General features: G+C 41.0%; 2 protein-coding genes across 3 annotated transcripts in view; one reads left to right on the forward strand and one right to left on the reverse strand.

Annotated features, from left to right (window-relative positions):
* Positions 1-15,519, reverse strand: part of BCAT1 (branched chain amino acid transaminase 1) — a 106,428-nt gene extending 90,909 nt beyond the window's left edge. Inside the window, exons 1-2 of one of the 2 annotated variants that reach the window (XM_059935462.1) lie at positions 15,323-15,519; positions 15,035-15,202 (exon numbers count right to left, since the gene is read on the reverse strand). In XM_059935462.1, coding sequence (XP_059791445.1) covers positions 15,035-15,040 — 6 coding nt within the window. In that variant the 5' untranslated portion in view covers positions 15,041-15,202; positions 15,323-15,519. Of the gene's footprint in view, positions 1-14,679; positions 14,884-15,034 lie in introns of both variants that reach the window. The other variant, XM_059935463.1, reaches the window with a different exon arrangement.
* A 1,508-nt stretch (positions 15,520-17,027) lies between these two features.
* On the forward strand, positions 17,028-18,747 carry LOC132372845 (small ribosomal subunit protein mS22-like). The gene is made up of 2 exons (XM_059934951.1): positions 17,028-17,056; positions 17,983-18,747. The coding sequence occupies exons 1-2, from the start codon at positions 17,028-17,030 to the stop codon at positions 18,710-18,712; spliced, it is 759 nt and encodes a 252-aa protein (XP_059790934.1). The 3' UTR covers positions 18,713-18,747.
* Positions 18,748-19,620: the final 873 nt, after the last annotated feature.

The following is a 19,620-nucleotide window of genomic DNA, read 5'->3' on the forward strand; positions in this document are numbered from 1 at the left end:
CTAACTCAGAAAGCTGTTCATAATCAAATATCAACCTAGTGTGATAGAACAAAAGCATTTTCAGGCATGCAAGGAATCAAAATATTTACCTCTTATATACTCTTTAATTGGAAAGTACTGAAGGATATGCTCCACACAAATGAGGAAGTGAACTAAGAAAGAGGAAGCCATGAGATTCAGAAATCTGGGGGCCTAACACAGAGGATACAGGATGCCAAGGAGAAGTCTTAGAAAGACAGCTGTGCAGCTGTCCTGGAGAGAAACCAGGACAGATTGGAACAAGAACAAGAAGGGTAGCAGAAATAAAAATAGTCCAGGAAAAATAAAAAAGGACTGACAGATAAATGGATACACTTGACCTACGCAAAATTACAGAGGCTATTTGAGGGTTGGGAATAATTTGTAATAAATACATAGTAAAGTGAGCAAATGGAAGAAAAGAATGCAATAATTAACTACAGGAAAAACAAAAGGTTGTGTAAGAAAAAAAAGTAACCATAATATACTATTTGACTCACCAGTGACTTTTTAAAATGCAGTTCCATCTGTTGCTCAAATGATCCACTGCACTTTGAATAAAATCCACACTCCTTACCATGGCTTAAAGGAATATTCATGATGTGGCCCTATCATGAAACTTTTCTCCTCTCTCACTAAACTCCAGGAAGTTTAGTAAGCTAACTCTGCTGCTCACTATGCATGGGACGCTACCTCCAGATCACCCCATGGTTTTTCATGGTACTCAGGTCTTAGCACAAAATTCACCTTCTCTGTGAGGCTTTCCCTGACCAGCCAGTATAAATTAGTATTGGCTTCCCCTCAGCTCTCTCACTATAACATCACTCCATTTTATTTTCTTGCTACTGCATCACTAATTGAAATATTTTATTTGTTAGCATATGAGAGTAAATTAGAATAACTTTAGTTAATATTTATGTAGTACTTATTTCAAACCACCGATAGAAGGGCTCGACATTTGTTATTTTATTCAATCCTCACAGCATCCTGTGGGGTAGGTACTATTATTACCACCACTTTATAGATAAGAAAACACACCAGCAGTCTGGTCCCAGATTTTGCTCATAACCATCATGTTACGTGGCCTTTCCCTATGAATGCCATGAGAGTGTTGACTCTGCCTAGTCTTCATTCTCATAGCCTCAAGACCTTGAGCAGTGCCAGATGCTTACACAGTAAGTACTCCTCAAATGTTTGTTCAATAAATGCATTATAGTAATCTGAAGTCATCATCCTGAGGGAAATGAAAAGAAGGGGGTGGATATTTTTCCTTCTTTGCTATTAGTTATATCACCACATCTCAGTTTTGTTTACCTTTTGGCACCAGCTGCTCTGGTTCTTCTAGTTTTTGGATCTCTTAATCAAGAGATTTCTACCTTCCTTACAGGCTTTGGGTCCTTTGGTGGCTCCATCATATTACTATTATCTCTCCTTTTCTCTCTAATCCTGTTAACACTGTATTAACTTGTCTGCTACCCAAGGACTGAAGGACAAGATGGCCCCGCCCTCTGGTCTGTGCCCAGGGTGAAATGGATGTGATGGTGATTGCTTCTTGGACCAAGTGGATCCAGTGAGTTGCCTAAAGGGCATCTGGAAGACTCATTGATGGAGTGGTGGAGGAAGAGCAGGAAGCTAGAGACCACTCCTCACTGGACCTTTAGTCCATCGAGAAATCCAGAGTGCATACAAGCAGAAAAAGATGATCTGGTCCCAAGGGACACTAAGACAAAACGTTCCAGAGAGGGTTTAGACAGCCAGAGAGCTCAGATGGCCAGGAAAGGGAGCTCTATAAGAGTGCAACATGTGTTTCCATTTATAGGCCCAAAAGACCCTAAACAAAGTCCCAATAAAACCAACTCATTCCTCTGTCTTTTCCACACCACCACCACCCCACTAGTCCAAGCACCATCACCTCTTCCTGGCATGTCACCACAGTCTCCTAACTCAGCCTCAGCCAGAGCGTGCTTTCCTAATGCTGAATCTCCTCATGTGAGCATCTTTCATAATCTGAAGAGTCTGAGAATTTCCCAACCCATCAAGACCTGGTTCCTTCGGGCTTAACAGTTCTCCCCTCAACTTATCTCTTTCCTTTTGCATTTTACTATAATCCGAAAGAAGAAACCAGGCTGCTACTTCAATACTTTGCTTGGGGGGCTTCCCTGGTGGCACAGTGGTTGAGAATCTGCCTGCCAATGCAGGGGACACGGGTTCGAGCCCTGGTCTGGGAAGATCCCACATGCCGCGGAGCAGCTGGGCCCGTGAGCCACAACTACTGAGCCTGCGCGTCTGGAGCCTGTGCCCTGCAACAAGAGAGGCCGCAATAGTGAGAGGCCCGCGCACCGCGATGAAGAGTGGCCCCCGCTTGCCACAACTAGAGAAAGCCCTCGCACAGAAACTAAGACCCAACACAGCCAAAAATAAATAAATAAATAAATATGAAGTACTGTGTATCTGTTAAAAAAAAAAAAAAAAAAAAAAAATACTTTGCTTGGAAATCTCAGCTAAATATCTCAGTTCATCACTTACAAATTCTGCTTTTCACATAACTGTAATACACAAACTCACTAAGCTTTCTTCTACTATATAATAAGGATCCCCTTTCCTCTGGTTTCCATAAATATATTCTCCAGTACTTTCAGAGCCCTCATCAGCGGTGCTTTTAACATCCATATTTCTAACAATCTGTTCAAGACAATGTAGGCTTTTCCTTTTGTACGCCTCAAATTTCTTCCATCCTCTGCCCAATGCCCAATTCAAAGCCACTTCCACATTTTCAGGTATTTGTTACAGTAGCACCCCATTTCTAGGTGCCAAAATCTATATTCGTTTTCTATTGCTGCTGTAACCAATTACCATACATTTTGTGGCATTATCTTACAGTTTTGGAGGTCAGAAGTCCCAAGTCAAGGTATCAGCAGAGCTACATTCCTTCGGGAGGCTGTAGTGTGAGAATCTGTTTCCTTGCCTTTTCCAGCTTGTAGAAGCCACCTGCATTCCTTGGCTCATGGTCCCTTCTCCATCTTCAAAGCAAGCAGCGTAGCATCTTCAACTCTTACTCCCTCTCTCTTTCCCCCCAACCTCTGCTTCCATTGTCACATCTCCTTCTCTTCCTGTGACCCTCCTGCCTTCCTCTTGTAGACCCCTGTGATTACACTGGCCCCAACCAGAAAATCAAGGATAATCTCCCCATCTCAAGAGCTATAATTTAGTCATACCTGCAAAATCTCCTTTACCATAAAAGCTTCAGAGGATTGAGCCATGGACATCACTGGGGGTTCATTACTCAGCTTACCACACTCACCAACCACTTATGCTAGGCCAGGTATTGGATTACATGCATTTGCACAGTGGCAAAAAACTGGATATGCTCCTTGCCCTCAAGAAATGTATGATCTAGTGGGAGAGTCAGATTTCAATCCCAAAACCGTACAGATAATTACACCAGTTAATAACTGTAAATTGCAATTAGTGCTCTAAAGGACTGGGAATCACTGTGGGGTTGTGAGGTTACATCTGAGGTAGCGACATTCAGTGTGAGGCTGGCAGGGTGATAAGGAGCCAGCTGGAGACTTCCCTGGTGGTCCAGTGGGTAAGACTCTGCCCTCCCAGTGCAGGATGCCCGGGTTCGATCCCTGGTCAGGGAATTAGATTGTGCATGCATGCCGCAACTAAGAGTTCGCATGCCACAATGAAGATCCCACGTGCCGCAACTAAGACCCAGCGCAGCCTAAATAAATAAATAAATATTTAAAAAAAAAAAAAAAAAGGAGCCAGCTTGATGGGGAGTAGGAAGAAGGCCTTTAAGGTAGAGGGATCAGCAAGTGCAAAGGCCCGGAAGGAAAAGTTTGGAGGATGAAGGGAGATGGAAACAGTGGTAACAAGGTGAGGCTGCAAAGGTAAGAAGGACCAGATTTTTGGGGGCTTCTAGAGCACGGGAGGGACTTTGGGCTTTATTCAAAGCATAAGAGGAAGGGGTCGAGGAATTTTTGAAGCAGATGACAGATGTGATCACTCTGCTTTGTGAAGAACAGATTAGGGGTGGGAGGTGGGGATAAGCAAGAGGTCAGCAAAAATAGAAACATATATACCCCCTGAAGAGAAGACAGTAGCTTGACCTGGGCACATGGTAGATAAAGTGGAGAGAACCAAACTCATGTAAGCTATATCTTGGACCAAAAATAACTGATGGGACTTGGTATAATTTAGTGTCATTCAAAAGTCTGGGTATGACCATAGGTGTGGGTGGATTATGAGGAACGTAGTGTATCAATGGAGATGAGATGCAAGAAAGGGGAATGGGCCAGCCATGCACCATGTAATAATACAAGAAGAGAGGACTTGAGATGGAAGACAGAATCAGGAACCAAGTGCTAAAAATCTTCAGTGATGAATGAGGCAGAGGGACAGCGTGTCTCTCAATGACAGCTATGAGGCAGAGAGAGGGTGGCACAGACTACTAGTATGAGCAGTGGCAAGGGGTTTTATAGGAGCTGTCTGATGTGGAGACAGCATGGGAGGGTGAAGGAGACCAGCCCCCTCTAATTCGGAGAGGGGAGATAGTAGAGATTGTGAGTCACCTCCCATGTAGAGGGAAGTGACCTCACCTGAGGGCAGAAGGAGGGGGAAACACTTAGGAAAGAAGCGGGGGGTGTGCTAATACTGAGTTGCAAAGGGTACTGTGGACGAATTTGGGTGGGAGGTTCTAGTGAGGGTTGAGTCAAGAGAGAAAACCCAGAGCATCAAGAGAGAGTGAAGGATGGAGACATTGTGAACAAAATGTGATTTGGTGAATTTAACTGATTGCAAGGTTGCCAGTGGTGTGAGTTCTAATAGTTCATTCCTCAAGGATGTTGGGTACTCAGGCCTCTGTATTTACCAGTGGTCTGGAAGGGAGGCCAGGCACGCTTTTCCTCATGGTCTTTTACAGTAAAGGAATGAGTGATTGAATCTAGGTCCAGAAATCTGGGGTTGGGTGAAAGTGGACCATGTATGTGCCTAAAACACTCTTACTTCCTTGTTCACCTGACCTTCTCTCATGCTTCTGCTTGAACATCACCTCCACTGATTTCAAGCCCTCCCTGATTTCTCTGACTAATCTTTTTCATGTACTTTGTGCAGACTTCTATTGTAACCCGCATTATACTTTATTTTGTTACTTTTTATATATCTCTCTTTCTGAATAGAGCAATTTCTCAAGAGTATGAACAATGCTTGAATTATTTCCATTCGCCTATTACCTGGTATAAAGCCTGGTAGTCTTAGTAAGAGCTACGTGTTTAATTAAATGAAACTCAAGTCAATCATTGTTTGCTAGTCATTATTATAAATGTTAAGTTTCAAGAAGAGTTTGTATACTTTTTTTTTTGGCTTGTAAACAACAGAAATTTATTTCTTATAGACCTGGAGGCTGGGAAGTTCAAGACCAAGGCAGATTTGGTGTATGGTGAGGGCCCACTTCATGGCTCATAGAAGGCCATCTTCTCTTGTGTATATTCTTATTATAATAGTTACTGTAAAGTTTGTTGTACATATTATGTTTACCTGCTTTCTCAATAGATAATTTAAAAAAATTTTTAATTTTATATTGGAGTATAGTTGATTTACAGTGTTGTTAGTTTCAGGTGTACAGCAAAGGATAATTTTTAGTTATAATTAAATATAATAGTTTGGAGATTTTGTCAAGAAATGTATCCTTGGTCTTAACTGATTGTGCTGAATTACCCAGAATTTCAGATTTCCTTGATAATGGATCTAGAGTCAAATTAACTCCACTACAAGGGATTTCCATTTTTTTTGTTTTAATTTCAATTTTGAATGTAATAAACTCACATGGTCAAAAAGCAAATGTGCAAACGTATACAGTGAAAAGGCTCATGGAGATTTTCCTTTAATCTGTATAGAGAGAGATTACTCATTCTTTCCTCCACTAGTTGTTTTTTTTTTTAAACCTCATTCTTTTTTTTTTTGGCTGCATTGGGTATTCATTGCAGTGCACGGGCTTCTCATTGCGGTGGCTTCTCTTGCTGCCGAGCAAGGGCTCCAGGCGCGTGGGCTTCAGTAGTTGCGGCATGTGGGTTCAGTAGTTGTGGCTCACGGGCTCTAGAGCACGGGCTCAGTAGTTGTGGTGCACGGGCTTAGTTGCTCTGCGGCATGAGGGATCTTCCCGGACCAGAGCTTGAACCTGTGTCCCCTGCATTGTCAGGCGGATTCTTAACCACTGCGCCACCAGGGAAGCCCCAAAAGACAACATTATGATGCTAGGAATGAGGGGTCATTTGCAACCACATTATCTTAACTACATAGTCTGAGATAGATTTAATAGTTCAACATCATTGTTAATACTTAGTTTAATTAAAAGTGCCTGTATTTACGTGTACATGTGTGAAATGACATACGAATGAGAGTATTGACTGCAGCATTGTTTGTAATAACAAAAGATTGGAAGTCAACCACATATTCATCAGGTGTAAAAAAGAATGAGATCCGGGCTTCCCTGGCACAGTGATTAAGAATCCACCTGCTGATACAGGGAACACGGGTTCAAGCCCTGGTCTGGGAAGATCCCACATGCCGCAGAGCAACTAACCCTGTGGCCACAACTACTGAGCCTGTGCTCTAGAGCCCTTGATCCACAACTACTGAAGCCCACGTTCCTGGAGCCCATGCTCCGCAACAAGAGAAGCCACTACAATAAGAAGGCCGCGTACCGCAACAAAGAGTAGCCCCTGCTCACCACAGCTAGAGAAAGTCCGCTCACAGCAGCAAAGACCCAACGCAGCCAAAAAAAAAAAAAAAAGTTGTCTTTTAACATCAAATGGTAGACTGATGTACTACTGTGAATAAATGTTCTAAGAACATTGGTCAAGAGGAGGAAAGGTGCTGGTAGACCAGCAGACACAATGTTAATGTAAGAGGCATGCATGAAATAATTAAAGGAGCACAAAACTTATTGACATTCTCTATCTACATATTCACTGAATTACTGGCATTACTAATTAGAGCAAATAGAATACAGAACCAAAAGGAAAGGAAAATAATTATCAGGAAACTTTTAAATAGTGAATATAGTAAGTGGCAAAATTGTCCACAGAAGATTTGAGAAGTCTTGGTTCTTTAGGTTTTTAAGTGGAATAGAATTGAAAACTAGAAAAATAAACTCAAAAGAACAATCCTTCTTTAGCAGAAGTAAATGCCTCAAATGACCTAATAGATTTTTTCTTTCAAAATTCCAGTATTCAATGAACACTGCTTCTAAGTGCCTCTTCTGTTGGATTTGTTTGTCTGTGTATGCATTAATTAGTTTGCTTAAAAACTGCTTTGTTTGAAAACAACAACAAAAAAATCCCCATGTTAAACAGTATTGGAATTTGTTAACATTCCTAGACACATGACTTTGTTCTATATTCTAAGTCAGTTCCTTGGGATGCGGCAGGGACCCTTTCTCTTTACATACTGCCTAAATCTGAAGATGGTAGCGATTTAGTGGGCTGGCATTGTTGAGTTTGATCCTTATGATTTTCATGGGTCCAGTTCAAATTGTTATGTAGCATCTTTTTGAATGAACTTTCCCAGAAATGTGTGCAATGAATGCTTACAATCTATGTACAGTTTCACCACTGACACTCCCTAAAAAATCAATCAGGAAAAACTAGCTGTATAAAATGAATTTGGCAATAAGCATTAAAACATGTAAGTACTAACTATTGTCTGGTTTTATAACCCTCTGTCTTTTGGGAGTCAATTAAAACTTTGACTCCAAATAAATCCAGATGTGGAAAAGAATGTATCTGCTGTTTGAAAACAAAGAAGAATAAAACAGAATCAATTAATCTGGATCTAGGAAGTCTAGAAAGAGGTCATTGATTTACCTCAACCAATATCTGTACGAGCCCCAGTGATGGTACAAGGTTCACGGAAGAGAGGAAATGTGAGTGCAGAAATTGCAGGATATGATCAACATCTTATTTCCTGACTTCAAAAGGTAACCCTACTCTTACCTTACCATCTTCCACCCATACTCATTCTACTGTAAAACAAGTCACTTTCTCAAAAGGTGCCTGGGGGCTGAGCCACATGGTGAGTGGCATGATGGAGGGCACAGATGGGGAGGAGGTATGAGGAAGAAGGAGTTAGAAATGAATATATGGAAATGCAAAAGCTCATTTTGAGGAATAGCAAATCCTCCATAATGATTGGAGGAGCACATCCACAAAGAAGAGAGGATAGATTAGAAAAAGACCTCATGCACTAAGTTAAGTTCAGTAGACAATGGTGAAGTCATAGAGGTATTTTGAGTGGGTGAATGACATAATCAAAATAATGCTTTAGGAAAATTAAGAAAAAATAAACTTGAGATCAGTTGAGAGACTTTTGAAATAATGCAAGCAGGAAATAATGAGAGCATAAATCAGTACACCAGCAATGAGAAAGAGAGAACATATAGAAACAGATAAAACAGAATCCGTAGGATATGGTATCTGATTGAATGTAGGGGATAAGAGAGTAAGAAAGAAGTGAAGGATGGTTGGACTTGGGCCAAATATCCACCCTTGCTGTAATTAGCTGTGGCTGAGGCAGTGGTCATCTGGTAGCAACATAGCCATGTAGACCTATTTGGGTAGGGAAGTTACCAATGAAATGGGAAGGGTAGGCACCCCAAACTACTAAACTCTGCTAAGAAACTGTGTACTAACCCTGTTTAATAAAAGCAGCCATGAATACACTTCAAAATGAGATGAAGATCAAAGAAATTAGGGTGCAGCTTCTGTGGCATCAAGTTCTATTCTGTGACTATCGTAGAAGATCAAAATATGACATCCTAAAATATGCCACTTTGGGATGAGGATTATTTTAAACTGAAGGCACGAGAGATCCAACAGATGCAAGAGGAAGCCTTCCTGGAACCTCCCTTCTTTGACTAAAAGTGGAAACCTCTGAGAAAAGAGGACTGCCAAAAATCTCCTCTCCTGAAGAAGTTTTACAGCCATGAAGAAGACAGAAAGTCAGTACTGAGATGGACCTGTACAAATACTCCCCCACTAGTATCCCCCATATATTTACCTTCCCACAGTTTGCTGCTCTTGGAAACTTAAAACGTTTGCCTTTACAAACTTGTTTCTCTTGGTTAAGATGCTATATAAACCCAAGTTCTAACCACCCCTTGAGTTACTCATCACTGAGTTTCTCCTGTATGTATGCAAGCTGCAAGAGCTAATAAACTCTGGTTTTCTCTTGTTAATCTGTCTTTTGTCAGCCTAATATGCAAGATGCCAGGAAATGAACCTAAAAGGAAAGAGGAAAATTTTTTCTCCCTCCACTACACTATGTACTTTATGAGATAAAAAGAAGAAACTGATATCACATGTGTTGCTAAAAGGCAAAGAAAATAATTGCTTGCCTTTTTGGACTAAAGGCAGGTATTTTCAATATTCAAAGGGCAGTGTGGCTCTCTTGCTTATATATTTACATATCTCAACTGATTTCAGGTGCAAGAGCCAATAGCACTCCACTGTTCTAAATAACTAGTTCATTTCAGTATTTTCCACTAGTGTTTCATGCTATATGGACTGCATTGTCTTGTTTTTAACAATAAATAATTTAGATATAAAATTTTGTGCCTATGTGTATTTGTGCATTTTGCTGAGGTGATTATCCATTCTTCTAAGATTTGCAAAGTGACATCAGACCCAAAAAGAGCTAGAACCACCAGTGAGGGAGACAGCACACTGGACTAGGAGTCAAATATATCTAGTTTCTCATAATGTTGGGCAGTTTGTGATCTTAAACAATTTAAGTGAGTTTTCTGATCTTCATTTTCCTTCCCTGTAAAATAGGAGTTAGTAATAGTCGCCATGCTTTCCTCATATGAATGTTTTGAGGTTACAATTCAATGTTACGTAACTTATATAGCATTTAAAAATATAAAGCATCTCACTTTTGCTAAGCAAAGAAGTCCTTCCCAAAACCTGGATGTGTTTCTACTATAAACACCAACACTAACCTTGCAAGTACAAACCATTCACTAACCTTGAAAACCATGGAATCCCTGAGCAATGCATTATTATGCTTCCCCAAGTGATCTTACAGCTCCATTTTAACTCTACCTTTTATCTTCAAAGTTCAAAGAAACATTTACTGTGATTTCAGATTCTTGCACTAATATCTAGTACTAAAATCAAAACAATATAACTTTGAATCTGAATCAGCTAAAATGAAATGAAATGTACTAGGCAAAATTGCCCTTTAATAGTGACGGAATGTTAACAACTGCTGAGTGATCATTGTGTGCAAATCCACCCTTGGCCTTATGCCGGAAATCCATTGAGGTCTTTGCTGGTCACGTAAGAGATATTTGTAGCTTGTTTGGCTTAGAACATCCCAACAGGTGCCCCTTCTGTCTAGATTTATAAGGAGTCAGGTAGAATTTGAACTCTAATTATGTCCTAGGATTCTTAACCATCTCCAGTCAAAATAGCAAAAACATTTCTCAGACTAGGGGAGAGACTGTACATGCAATTGATCAAATATTCAGATCTACATATCAAAATTTTAAAAAACTAATGAATTGGTTCATTTTAGATGAAATATAAGACTATTAATGGAACTAGCTGAATTTTACAAATTTTTCAATCACAAAGAATCACATGTTTTTCAGTATGACTTTTCCTGATTATTGCTTGTTGTAATGTAATTTCCTCTATTTTTTTTTTTTCACTTGTCTTCCTTTTTCTTCTCTTCTTGACCGTTTCCCTAAATTTCTGGAGCATGATTATCTCTTTTTTTAAGATTTTCTTTCTCCCATTAATCACTGAACATGAGAGAAATATTTTGCAAAATGGCTTTTCCCACAAAAGGGGCATGGCCTGTATGACAATAGGAAAATATTTATATGCTATACTGTATTAATAAGGTGATCCAGTTTCTAAGTTATTTTAAGGATGTAAGACTCAATTTCTAGGGTAATATTATTCATCTTGTAGATTTGAGAAGACTAATTAGAAGCACAGGCGCAACTGGCACATCACGAATCCTTGTGTGATAGAAAAGACTGATTCTGCTGTGGCTTCGTATTCACAATTGACATTGTGAATCATAGACTAGATCTTATGATAAAAATGTGTGCAAATATTTACAAAGTTATGTTTAGGAATCAGAGCATCCCAAATGCTTCATTTTGAAACATTTTAAACATTTGAGTTGCACCCAAGTTTGATGTACGTGGATTCCAATTTCAGTAGCCTTAGTTGAATGGCCACTGACATGTATTATCAAATGGGCTACAGAGACTCAGTAATGCCCATCAGTAGGAATGTTTACCATATGTCACTTTAAATGTTTAGAGCATTTGGACAGCTGTTAAGGGGATAAAGTTACAACACAAAGGTTGCCCACATTTACAACTGTAAAGTGAGCAGACCAGCCACGGTATCCTCCTGTGCTCAGAAAGAATGATGTACCATATAGGAAGTGGAGAATGCCTGGGATAATGATGTCTATCATGGAAGGTACCAGATTCTCACTCTAATATGGTAACTAAATCCCCTCGGGCATTATAAGGCTGAACATTCCCCTGGGTTTCCGTAGTGTGGCATCTGTTAGTTAGAGGAATTACAGTTGCCAAGCCTAAAATAAGACAGAGAAAACTCTTCATTTTCATCTTTCTACACCCATTGAGGAGAGGCCATTCAGAGAAGCAAACAACCTGAAACCCCCAAAGATATAACTAACCCAAACACTCACGGTGCCCACAGTTTAGAAACAATTCTTCATTTATGCACAGAAAAAGTTTACTCATAAGCCTAGACCTCTCAGGTTATACTATCCAGCTGTGCACTTCTTTAAAAAATTACAGAAACTTCAATTTAATAGAGTCAGGAGCCCAGAAGAGAGAATTCTCCGGGCCCGCAGTGATAACAGAGCCCAACAAGAAGAAGAAAGACTCCAGCAACTACTCGGTCAGTGAAAAGCCATGGACTCTGTTTACTAGAGCCGTCCCAATGTCCTTCTCCCCTCTATAAAGACTTCTTTCCTTGCTGTGCAGAGACTTGCTTGTGGCTGGCCTTGGTCGCGGACCCCGAATTGCAATTCTCTGCTGATCCCAAACAAACCCATCTTTGCTGGAGAAATATTTGCCGCAGTCTATTTGTTTTAGGTCAACCCTTCCCTGGTCTATCTCTTAATATTAGAAATAATGCACTGAAGGGGAGCAGAATAGATCACCCCCAAAATATGCCTCTTTGGCAGAAGGATTATTTTGAACTGATTATCTCTGAAAGGCTGCAGACACAAAAGAATATCTGAAAACAGAGTAGAAGTTGCATTTACAACGGAAATCCCCATTTGTAAGGGTGTCTCCCTCTCTGTACCAAGAAAGGAAGGATAACTAAATCTCTAGAAACTCTTACCAATGGAGAAGATACCGACTTAAATCTGCAATTTTCTGTGCATTGTCTGATAACCTCCCATAACTGGTTTGCTCCACTGCTCCAGTATCTTTCTTTTGTCTTTAGCTGAAGATGATATTTAAGGCGATAGCTTGGGCCATTGCAGTGACTCAGTTTTCCTGGGTATCTTCCATGTATACAGGAGGTATACATGTTATTAAATTTCTGGGGTTTTTTTTCCTGTTAATCTGTGTTTTATTACAGGGATATCTTAGCCAAGAATCTAGAAGGGTAGAGGGAAAATTATTTTTCCTCCCCTACAGAACTAAAAGTCCTGACCTGATGTAAGGGATAACATCTAAAATTATGAAAATAATTGGGAGATACACAACTACTGAAGGAAACCATAACTTGATTTTAATTCTTAGCATAAACCTCTGTAATAATCAGAGGACTGTTCTCAACTTTCTTTCACAAGGTTTTAAGCCCATTTCAAATGTTCAGACCTTCTCAGGTTCAATGAGCTGACAGGCAAGAGAAATTCTTGCATACAAATGGAAAATTTTCTTAACTCATCTTCCTTTCTCTCTGTAGTTCTAAAATCAAATGAAGTTATTTATTACGGAGACTCACTAAATGAAATGTTGGCCAAAATTAAACTCTCATTTTTTGTTCTTCCTTTTTCTTTTTTTTCTTCCTCACCATTGCAGGTTCTACCAACGCCCTTTTGTTAGGCCTGCTTACCTAGCTATGCATCTCGGAGCCTGGCCTGAGGGGCCACATCCTGTGTCTGGAATGTGAATCCCCTCTCCCTGCCAGGCGTCCTGTTGGGCCCCCTGCGCACACACACAAACAGCCCTCTCCCTTCATTTAACCACGCATCCCTGCCAATGACTTCTTATCTCTGTCCTTTCAGATATGTGTCTCTTGTAAATCTCCACCTTAATTCAGTAAGTTATAGTATGTAATTACCATTTTTATACACATCCTATTCAATGTATATGCTATTTTTCTCACTCGGTTGCCCATTCTGTATGTGTCCATCTTAAAATAACATCTCCAGGGCAAGACCATGTCTGGAAAATTTGCTGAGGACAGAGCCTATCATGGTGCCTTGTGCAAATAACATTTTTTTTTTTAAATGATGACCTAAGTATGAGCAATACTTAGGTAAAAGATTAGCAGAAAGGTTTTTTGAAATAATAAAAACACTTAAAGGAACCTTAAATACTCCTTAGATCATGCCTAAAATACATAAGCATTTCTTTCTTAATCTTAGTAAAATATCAGAAAACAGAAATGAGACTACTTGAAGATATCTTCAGTTCCTGTGTTATAAAAAGTACCTTGTAAAAGGGAAGGGGGTTTTGGATTCATGTTAAAGCACCCATGAACTTACAGATAATCAACTACAGTTCCACATGGTACAGGGGAAAGTTGGAAAAGCAAGACTGTTTATTCTCATAATTTTCTCCTTTTACTCACTAATTCAATACTCAATCAAAGTGTATTTTTCAGCTGAAAGTAGACAGGCACGAGCAAGCCAGAAATAGAATCTCTTAACTCTAGAAGAGGAAGGCTGCTGAATTTTTCACCGCGGCGCATTTGCATACCTCTCCTTAATACAGAACTACGTTTCCACTCATTTCCTGCTTAATCATGGTGGAAATTTTTGTTTGGTGAAAAGGCACCATTGACATATTGTTTCTCGTAAGTGAAATTGTAGACTGGAATGGGTTGTGGATAAGCCCAGTTGAAAACCGTACTTATCTCCCTCCTTGGAAACTCTGAAACTCAGCTTTTTTTTCCTCCTCAAAGTTCAGACTGCATATAGGAATCTCCTACTTCCAAGATGTTAGAAGGCAGGACTACTTGCCCATCCTTCACTTTCCTTTAAAAAAGCTGCGCTTCAGTTTTTCATATCATTGCAGTTTTCCAGCGTGTAGGACCAGGAAAACAGAACCTTTAAATCTGTTCATTTCTACACAGAAACCTTCCCAAGGAATAGGCAGCTGGGCTAATTATCCTTGATTAGCATAAGAATAAAAGACGCTAGGGTGTTCTTGAATAAAAGAATGTCCTTAGGCTTCTTTGATTTATAACTCTTAGAAGCTTGACTATTCACAAGAAACAAAGTAAGACAAGCCTTCTGTTTTAATAGCGATGAGGCAGCCGCCCTTAACTAGTTCTGCACCTCCCTCCTTTATAACTTACGCCGAGCAGAAAACCCGTTTACAGCCAGTGACATCCCCCAGACCTTTCCTCCGAAATTCCCCACCTCCTGTGCATCTTAGAAAATTGAGAAGAGCTTCCTCTTCCTTTCCGCGCTTCAAAACAGGCAGGGGAAGGAGCTGCGAGCAGCCTTTTATCTCGGTTCACGAATGCAGCTGTGAAAGAGCTTGAGGCGGGCGGTACATCCTGTGAGCGGGGGATGAGCAGAAGTCTGAAGAGAAGAAGAATGCAAGGTCCTGCCCGGCGATGACTGATAAAGGAAAAATTGCAAACGTTTGCGTGGCAAGGAACCGTGTGGTCCTTCCTCCGACCCCTTTCTACCAACTGTGCGTCTGAGGAATCGCAGGCTCAATCCACACACACATTTTTGTAAAAATACAGTCAGAATCATAAGCAGTTACCTTCATTGTTCGGTCGGCCGTGAGAGCAGCTCGAGGTGAGCGGAGGCAAAGGCGCTGCGTCCCGGGCGTTCCGGGCGGCGCGAGTCTGGGGAAGGGGCTGGAGGGGCGGCGGGCACACGTGGCGGGCGCCTAGCAGACTGGCCCTGGCAGCGGCGATCGCTGGCTCTCCTGCAGATTGCATCAGCAGGAAGAGTCTTGAGGCTGTGTTTCCCCCAGACGGGCCCCAGAGGGTAGAGCCTCTTCCGCACGAAAATTCCGACCCGGCGCCCAGTCCAGACCCTTACCCACCGCTCACTCCTGGGGGTGGAGGATGCCAGCTTTTCAAACGCGTAACCCCTGAATTAGTGCCTGGGTGTGCGTGTATCATTGATGTGGGGATGTCAAAGAAGAGGAAAAAAACAGATCACAGATCGTGATTGCCATTCCCTCCTTAGCTGGCTGCCTGCCCACCTCACTTTCCACTCTCCCCAAAGTAACTTTCCTGCACGCCCCTGCTCAAAATTATACAGTGGGTCCTGGTCATCTAAAACAGAAAAATTTTAAATGTATATCTTGAATATACATTTAAAGAACACGTGCCTGGTTTTTAAGAGTTTGCCAGTCTCTGTTTCTCACACCCCTTCCTCTAGCCCCGCAGTCCCCTGCTCAGTCAACATTTTTTGTCAATTTCTCATATACTTGGGGGAATTATTCTAATCCTTTGACTGAGCATGTAAAATTTTTTCTGATTTGAATATTTCCTGCTAGCCCAGTTCATGCTCTCTGGGTCCTCTCCCCACTTCTACACAAAAGCGCCAGCATTTCTACTGTTCCAGCTGTCTGGTCAGGCTCCACGATTTTGCTTAAATGCCCTTCTGGTTGACCACTCTCTGACTCACTCTCTGTCAATCCAGCAACTTCCGGTTTTTGTAAACCTCAGCTAGAGTCTGTGCTATGAAGTCATAGTTGAGTCCCTCAAGCAGAACTGAGCTCTTGTCTATGCACTGCGCTTCGTCCGTATCCTTTATTTTAATTATTTGCACGGATGTTACATCATTAGATTACGAGATTCTTGAGGGTGGATCCTTTGTGGTATTCATCTCCTACAGCCAGTGGACTGCCTTGGAGAGGGAGTGTTCAACACAAATGTGTGTGTGGAAGCTTAACTAAATTTGGTTAGGTGAATGAATGATAGGGCCTTTCATTTGATAAATTTATTGAGCTTTTTTTTTTTGGTGGCTCTGCGGGGTTTGTGAGATCTTAGTTCTCAGACCAGGGATTGAACCTGAACCCTGGGTGATGAAAGGGCAGAGCCTTAACCACTGGACCACCAGGGAATTCCCTGAACTCTTATAAAGTGCCAGGCACTGGGCAAGATTCTAGGAGTAGAGTGGTAAAAAAAAAGTGACACACATGGAGCTTATATTTTAGAGTGGGAAACAGAAAATGAACATGAGTTAGGTAGCAAAATGTCCATCAACTGATGAATGGATAAATAAAATGTGGTATGTTCACACAAAAGAATATTATTTGGTAATAAAAAGAAATGAACTACTGATACATGCTATAAAATGAATTAACCTTGCAAACATTACACAAAGTGAACAAAGTCAGTCACAGATGATCACAAATCATAGTTCCATTTATCTGAAATACCCAGAATAGGAAGATCCATAGGGACAGAAAATAGATCGTTGTTGCCAATCTAGGGAGAGGAGGGAGTAGAGAGTCGCTGCTAATGTGTACAGGGTTTTTTGGGGGATGATTAAAATGTTCTAAAATTCATTTGTGGTGATGGTTGCACAACTCTGTGAATACAATAAAATAGAATTAGACTCTTTAAATAGGTCAATTGTACGAAGTGAATTACATCTCAATAAAGGTGTTATTTTTTAAAAATCAGGTGGCAAGTAGAAAATTTTATGGGGATAAATAAACCATGGTAAAGGGATAGAGACTGATGGGGTGATAGACCTGAATGAATTAATGAGTAAATTCTGAACCATGCCTGGCAATGACTTCTAGATCCAATGACTTTCCTATGTAAGCAACAAAGGAAGAGGGAAGGTGGTATAAAGGCAAAGAGCTTGAAGGGAAGCTAGAAGTAAAGCGAAAGAGGACTTGTGGGAATTAACATCTACAGAAGAACATGAGAACAATCTCTCTATGGCTCTGTCTGTTCTCCCATTTCCCTCTGGTGTTGAGAGGAGTGTCCCACAGAGGTCCCTCATTGCAACATGCAAACAGTCCCCAAACTTCCCTCCTGGACACCAAAAATGCTGTTTCCCAAATGAAGAGGGTCATCATCAGCCAAGATTGTTATGCTGTCAGTGGCGCTACACTTCAAGAAAGTCACAGTTAAAAGATATTAAAGGGGGCTTCCCTGGTGGTGCAGTGGTTGAGAATCTGCCTGCCAATGCACGGGACACGGGTTCGAGCCCTGGTCTGGGAAGATCCCACATGCCGCAGAGCAACTGGGCCCGTGAGCCACAATTACTGAGCCTGCGCGTCTGGAGCCTGTGCTCCACGACAAGAGAGGCCGCGATAGTGAGAGGCCCGTGCACCGCGATGAAGAGTGGCCCCCACTTGCCACAACTGGAGAAAGCCCTTGCACAGAAACGAAGACCCAACACAGCCATAAATAAATAAATAAATTTATAAAAAAAAAAAAGATATTAAAGGAAATTGCATTCTTCAAATTTGATGTATTCCACATCTTTATCCATAGGCAGTGGGCTTTTTGTTTGTTTTGTTTTTGTGTGTCTGTGTTTTTCTGAACTCGAAGAAGAGACAGAATTTCTAACAGTTCCCAGAGACACTAACTTTGAGATTGATTTCAAAGCCCCAGACAGCCCAGCTCCATTTTGTCATCACTGTCATTGAAAAGTCTGTTACTGGAGGACTTCCCTGGTGGTGCAGTGATTAAGAATCCACCTGCCAGATCGTCTGTGTCGCTGTTCACCTTGCAGGCAGGTGGCGGCTAAAGTCCGATTAAAAATGCCACCAGTTCTGGAAGAGCGAGCGCCAATAAATGACGTGTTAGCTGAAGATAAGATTTTGGAAGGAACAGAAACAGCCAAATACGTGTTTACTGATATATCATATAGCATACCACACCGGGAGCGTTTTATTGTCGTCAGAGAACCAAGTGGCACACTACGCAAAGCCTCTTGGGAAGAAAGGGACCGGATGATTCAAATTTATTTCCCAAAAGAAGGTGGTAGAATTTTAACACCAGTAATTTTCAAGGAAGAAAATCTTCAGACCATGTACAGCCAGGACCGGCATGTTGATGTCCTCAATCTCTGCGTTGCCCAGTTTGAGCCAGATTCTGCTGAGTATATCAAAATTCATCATCAGACCTACAAAGATATAGATAAATATGGAAAGTATGACCTTTTACGTTCAACAAGACACTTCGGTGGAATGGCTTGGTATTTTGTAAATAAGAAAAAGATTGATGGTTTACTGATTGACCAGATTCAGAGAGATTTAGTCGATGATGCCACCAGCTTGGTCCAGCTCTATCACATCCTCCATCCAGATGGCCAGTCAGCTCAAGAGGCCAAAGAGCAGGCTGCTGAGGGATTACATTTAGTTAAGGTCTTTGCAGAAACAGAAGCACAGAAGGGAGCATATATAGAATTAACACTGCAAGCTTATCAAGAAGCATTCATTAGCAATTCTGCAGCTTCCTAAGATATTTTTTAAATAAATTTCATTTTACTAAAAAAAAAAAAAAAAAAAGAATCCACCTGCCAATGCAGGGGACACGGGTTCGATCCCTGGTCCGAAAGATCCCACATGCCTCAGAGCAATTAAGCTCGTGCACCACAACTACTGAGCCTGCGCTCTAGAGCCTGCGCACCACAACTACTGAGCCCGTGGGTCACAACTACTGAAGCCCGTGCGCCTAGAGCCCGTGCTCCGAAACAAGAGAAGCCATCGCAGTAGGAGCCCTCTCGCTGCAACTAGAGAAAGCCCACGTGCAGCAACGAAGACCCAATGCAGCCCAAAATAATAAATAAATTAAATTAATAAATTTATTTTTTAAAAAGTCTCTTATTGGGACTTCCCTGGCGGTCCAGTGGTTAAGGTTTCATGCTTCCACTGCAGGGGGCGCAGGTTCAATTCCTGGTCAGGGAACTAAGATCTCACGTGCCTCGTGGCCAAAAAAACAAACAAAAAAAGTCTGTTATCTATTGTTGTATTCATTATGAAAATTATATGCCAACTATGTACCTGCAGAATTTCTCTCCTGTATCTTATTAATTCTTCTCTAGAGGAAGGGAAAGTCACATTTTCTCAATTCCTGGGATGTGGTTTAAGAGAATTAGCAGAAGGCAATGATCCTTTCTGTCATAAAGAGTAAAGGGACATCTACTCTAAAATTCTACTCTACAAACTCAGAAAAAAATTCTATTCTTCTCTTTCTCTATATCCCAGAATGAATGTTACTGCAAGGTTTTATCTTTTTTATATTTCCTATAATACTTGCAACCATTATATATGTATACACACACACACACACACACACACACACACACACACCAAGTTCAATACTCAAAATTCATTTATACTATACTTTATGGGAAATTTAAGAAATT

Source organism: Balaenoptera ricei, chromosome 10 (assembly GCF_028023285.1).
Source record: "Balaenoptera ricei isolate mBalRic1 chromosome 10, mBalRic1.hap2, whole genome shotgun sequence".
NCBI classification, from domain to species: domain Eukaryota; kingdom Metazoa; phylum Chordata; class Mammalia; order Artiodactyla; family Balaenopteridae; genus Balaenoptera; species Balaenoptera ricei.

Coding starts and splice junctions, on each gene's coding strand:
- LOC132372845 (XM_059934951.1), top strand. CDS start 17,028: ATGACTTCTAGATCCAATGACTTTCCTAT. Junction 17,057..17,982: donor AGATCCAATGACTTTCCTAT/GTAAGCAACAAA, acceptor TTCACCTTGCAG/GCAGGTGGCGGCTAAAGTCC.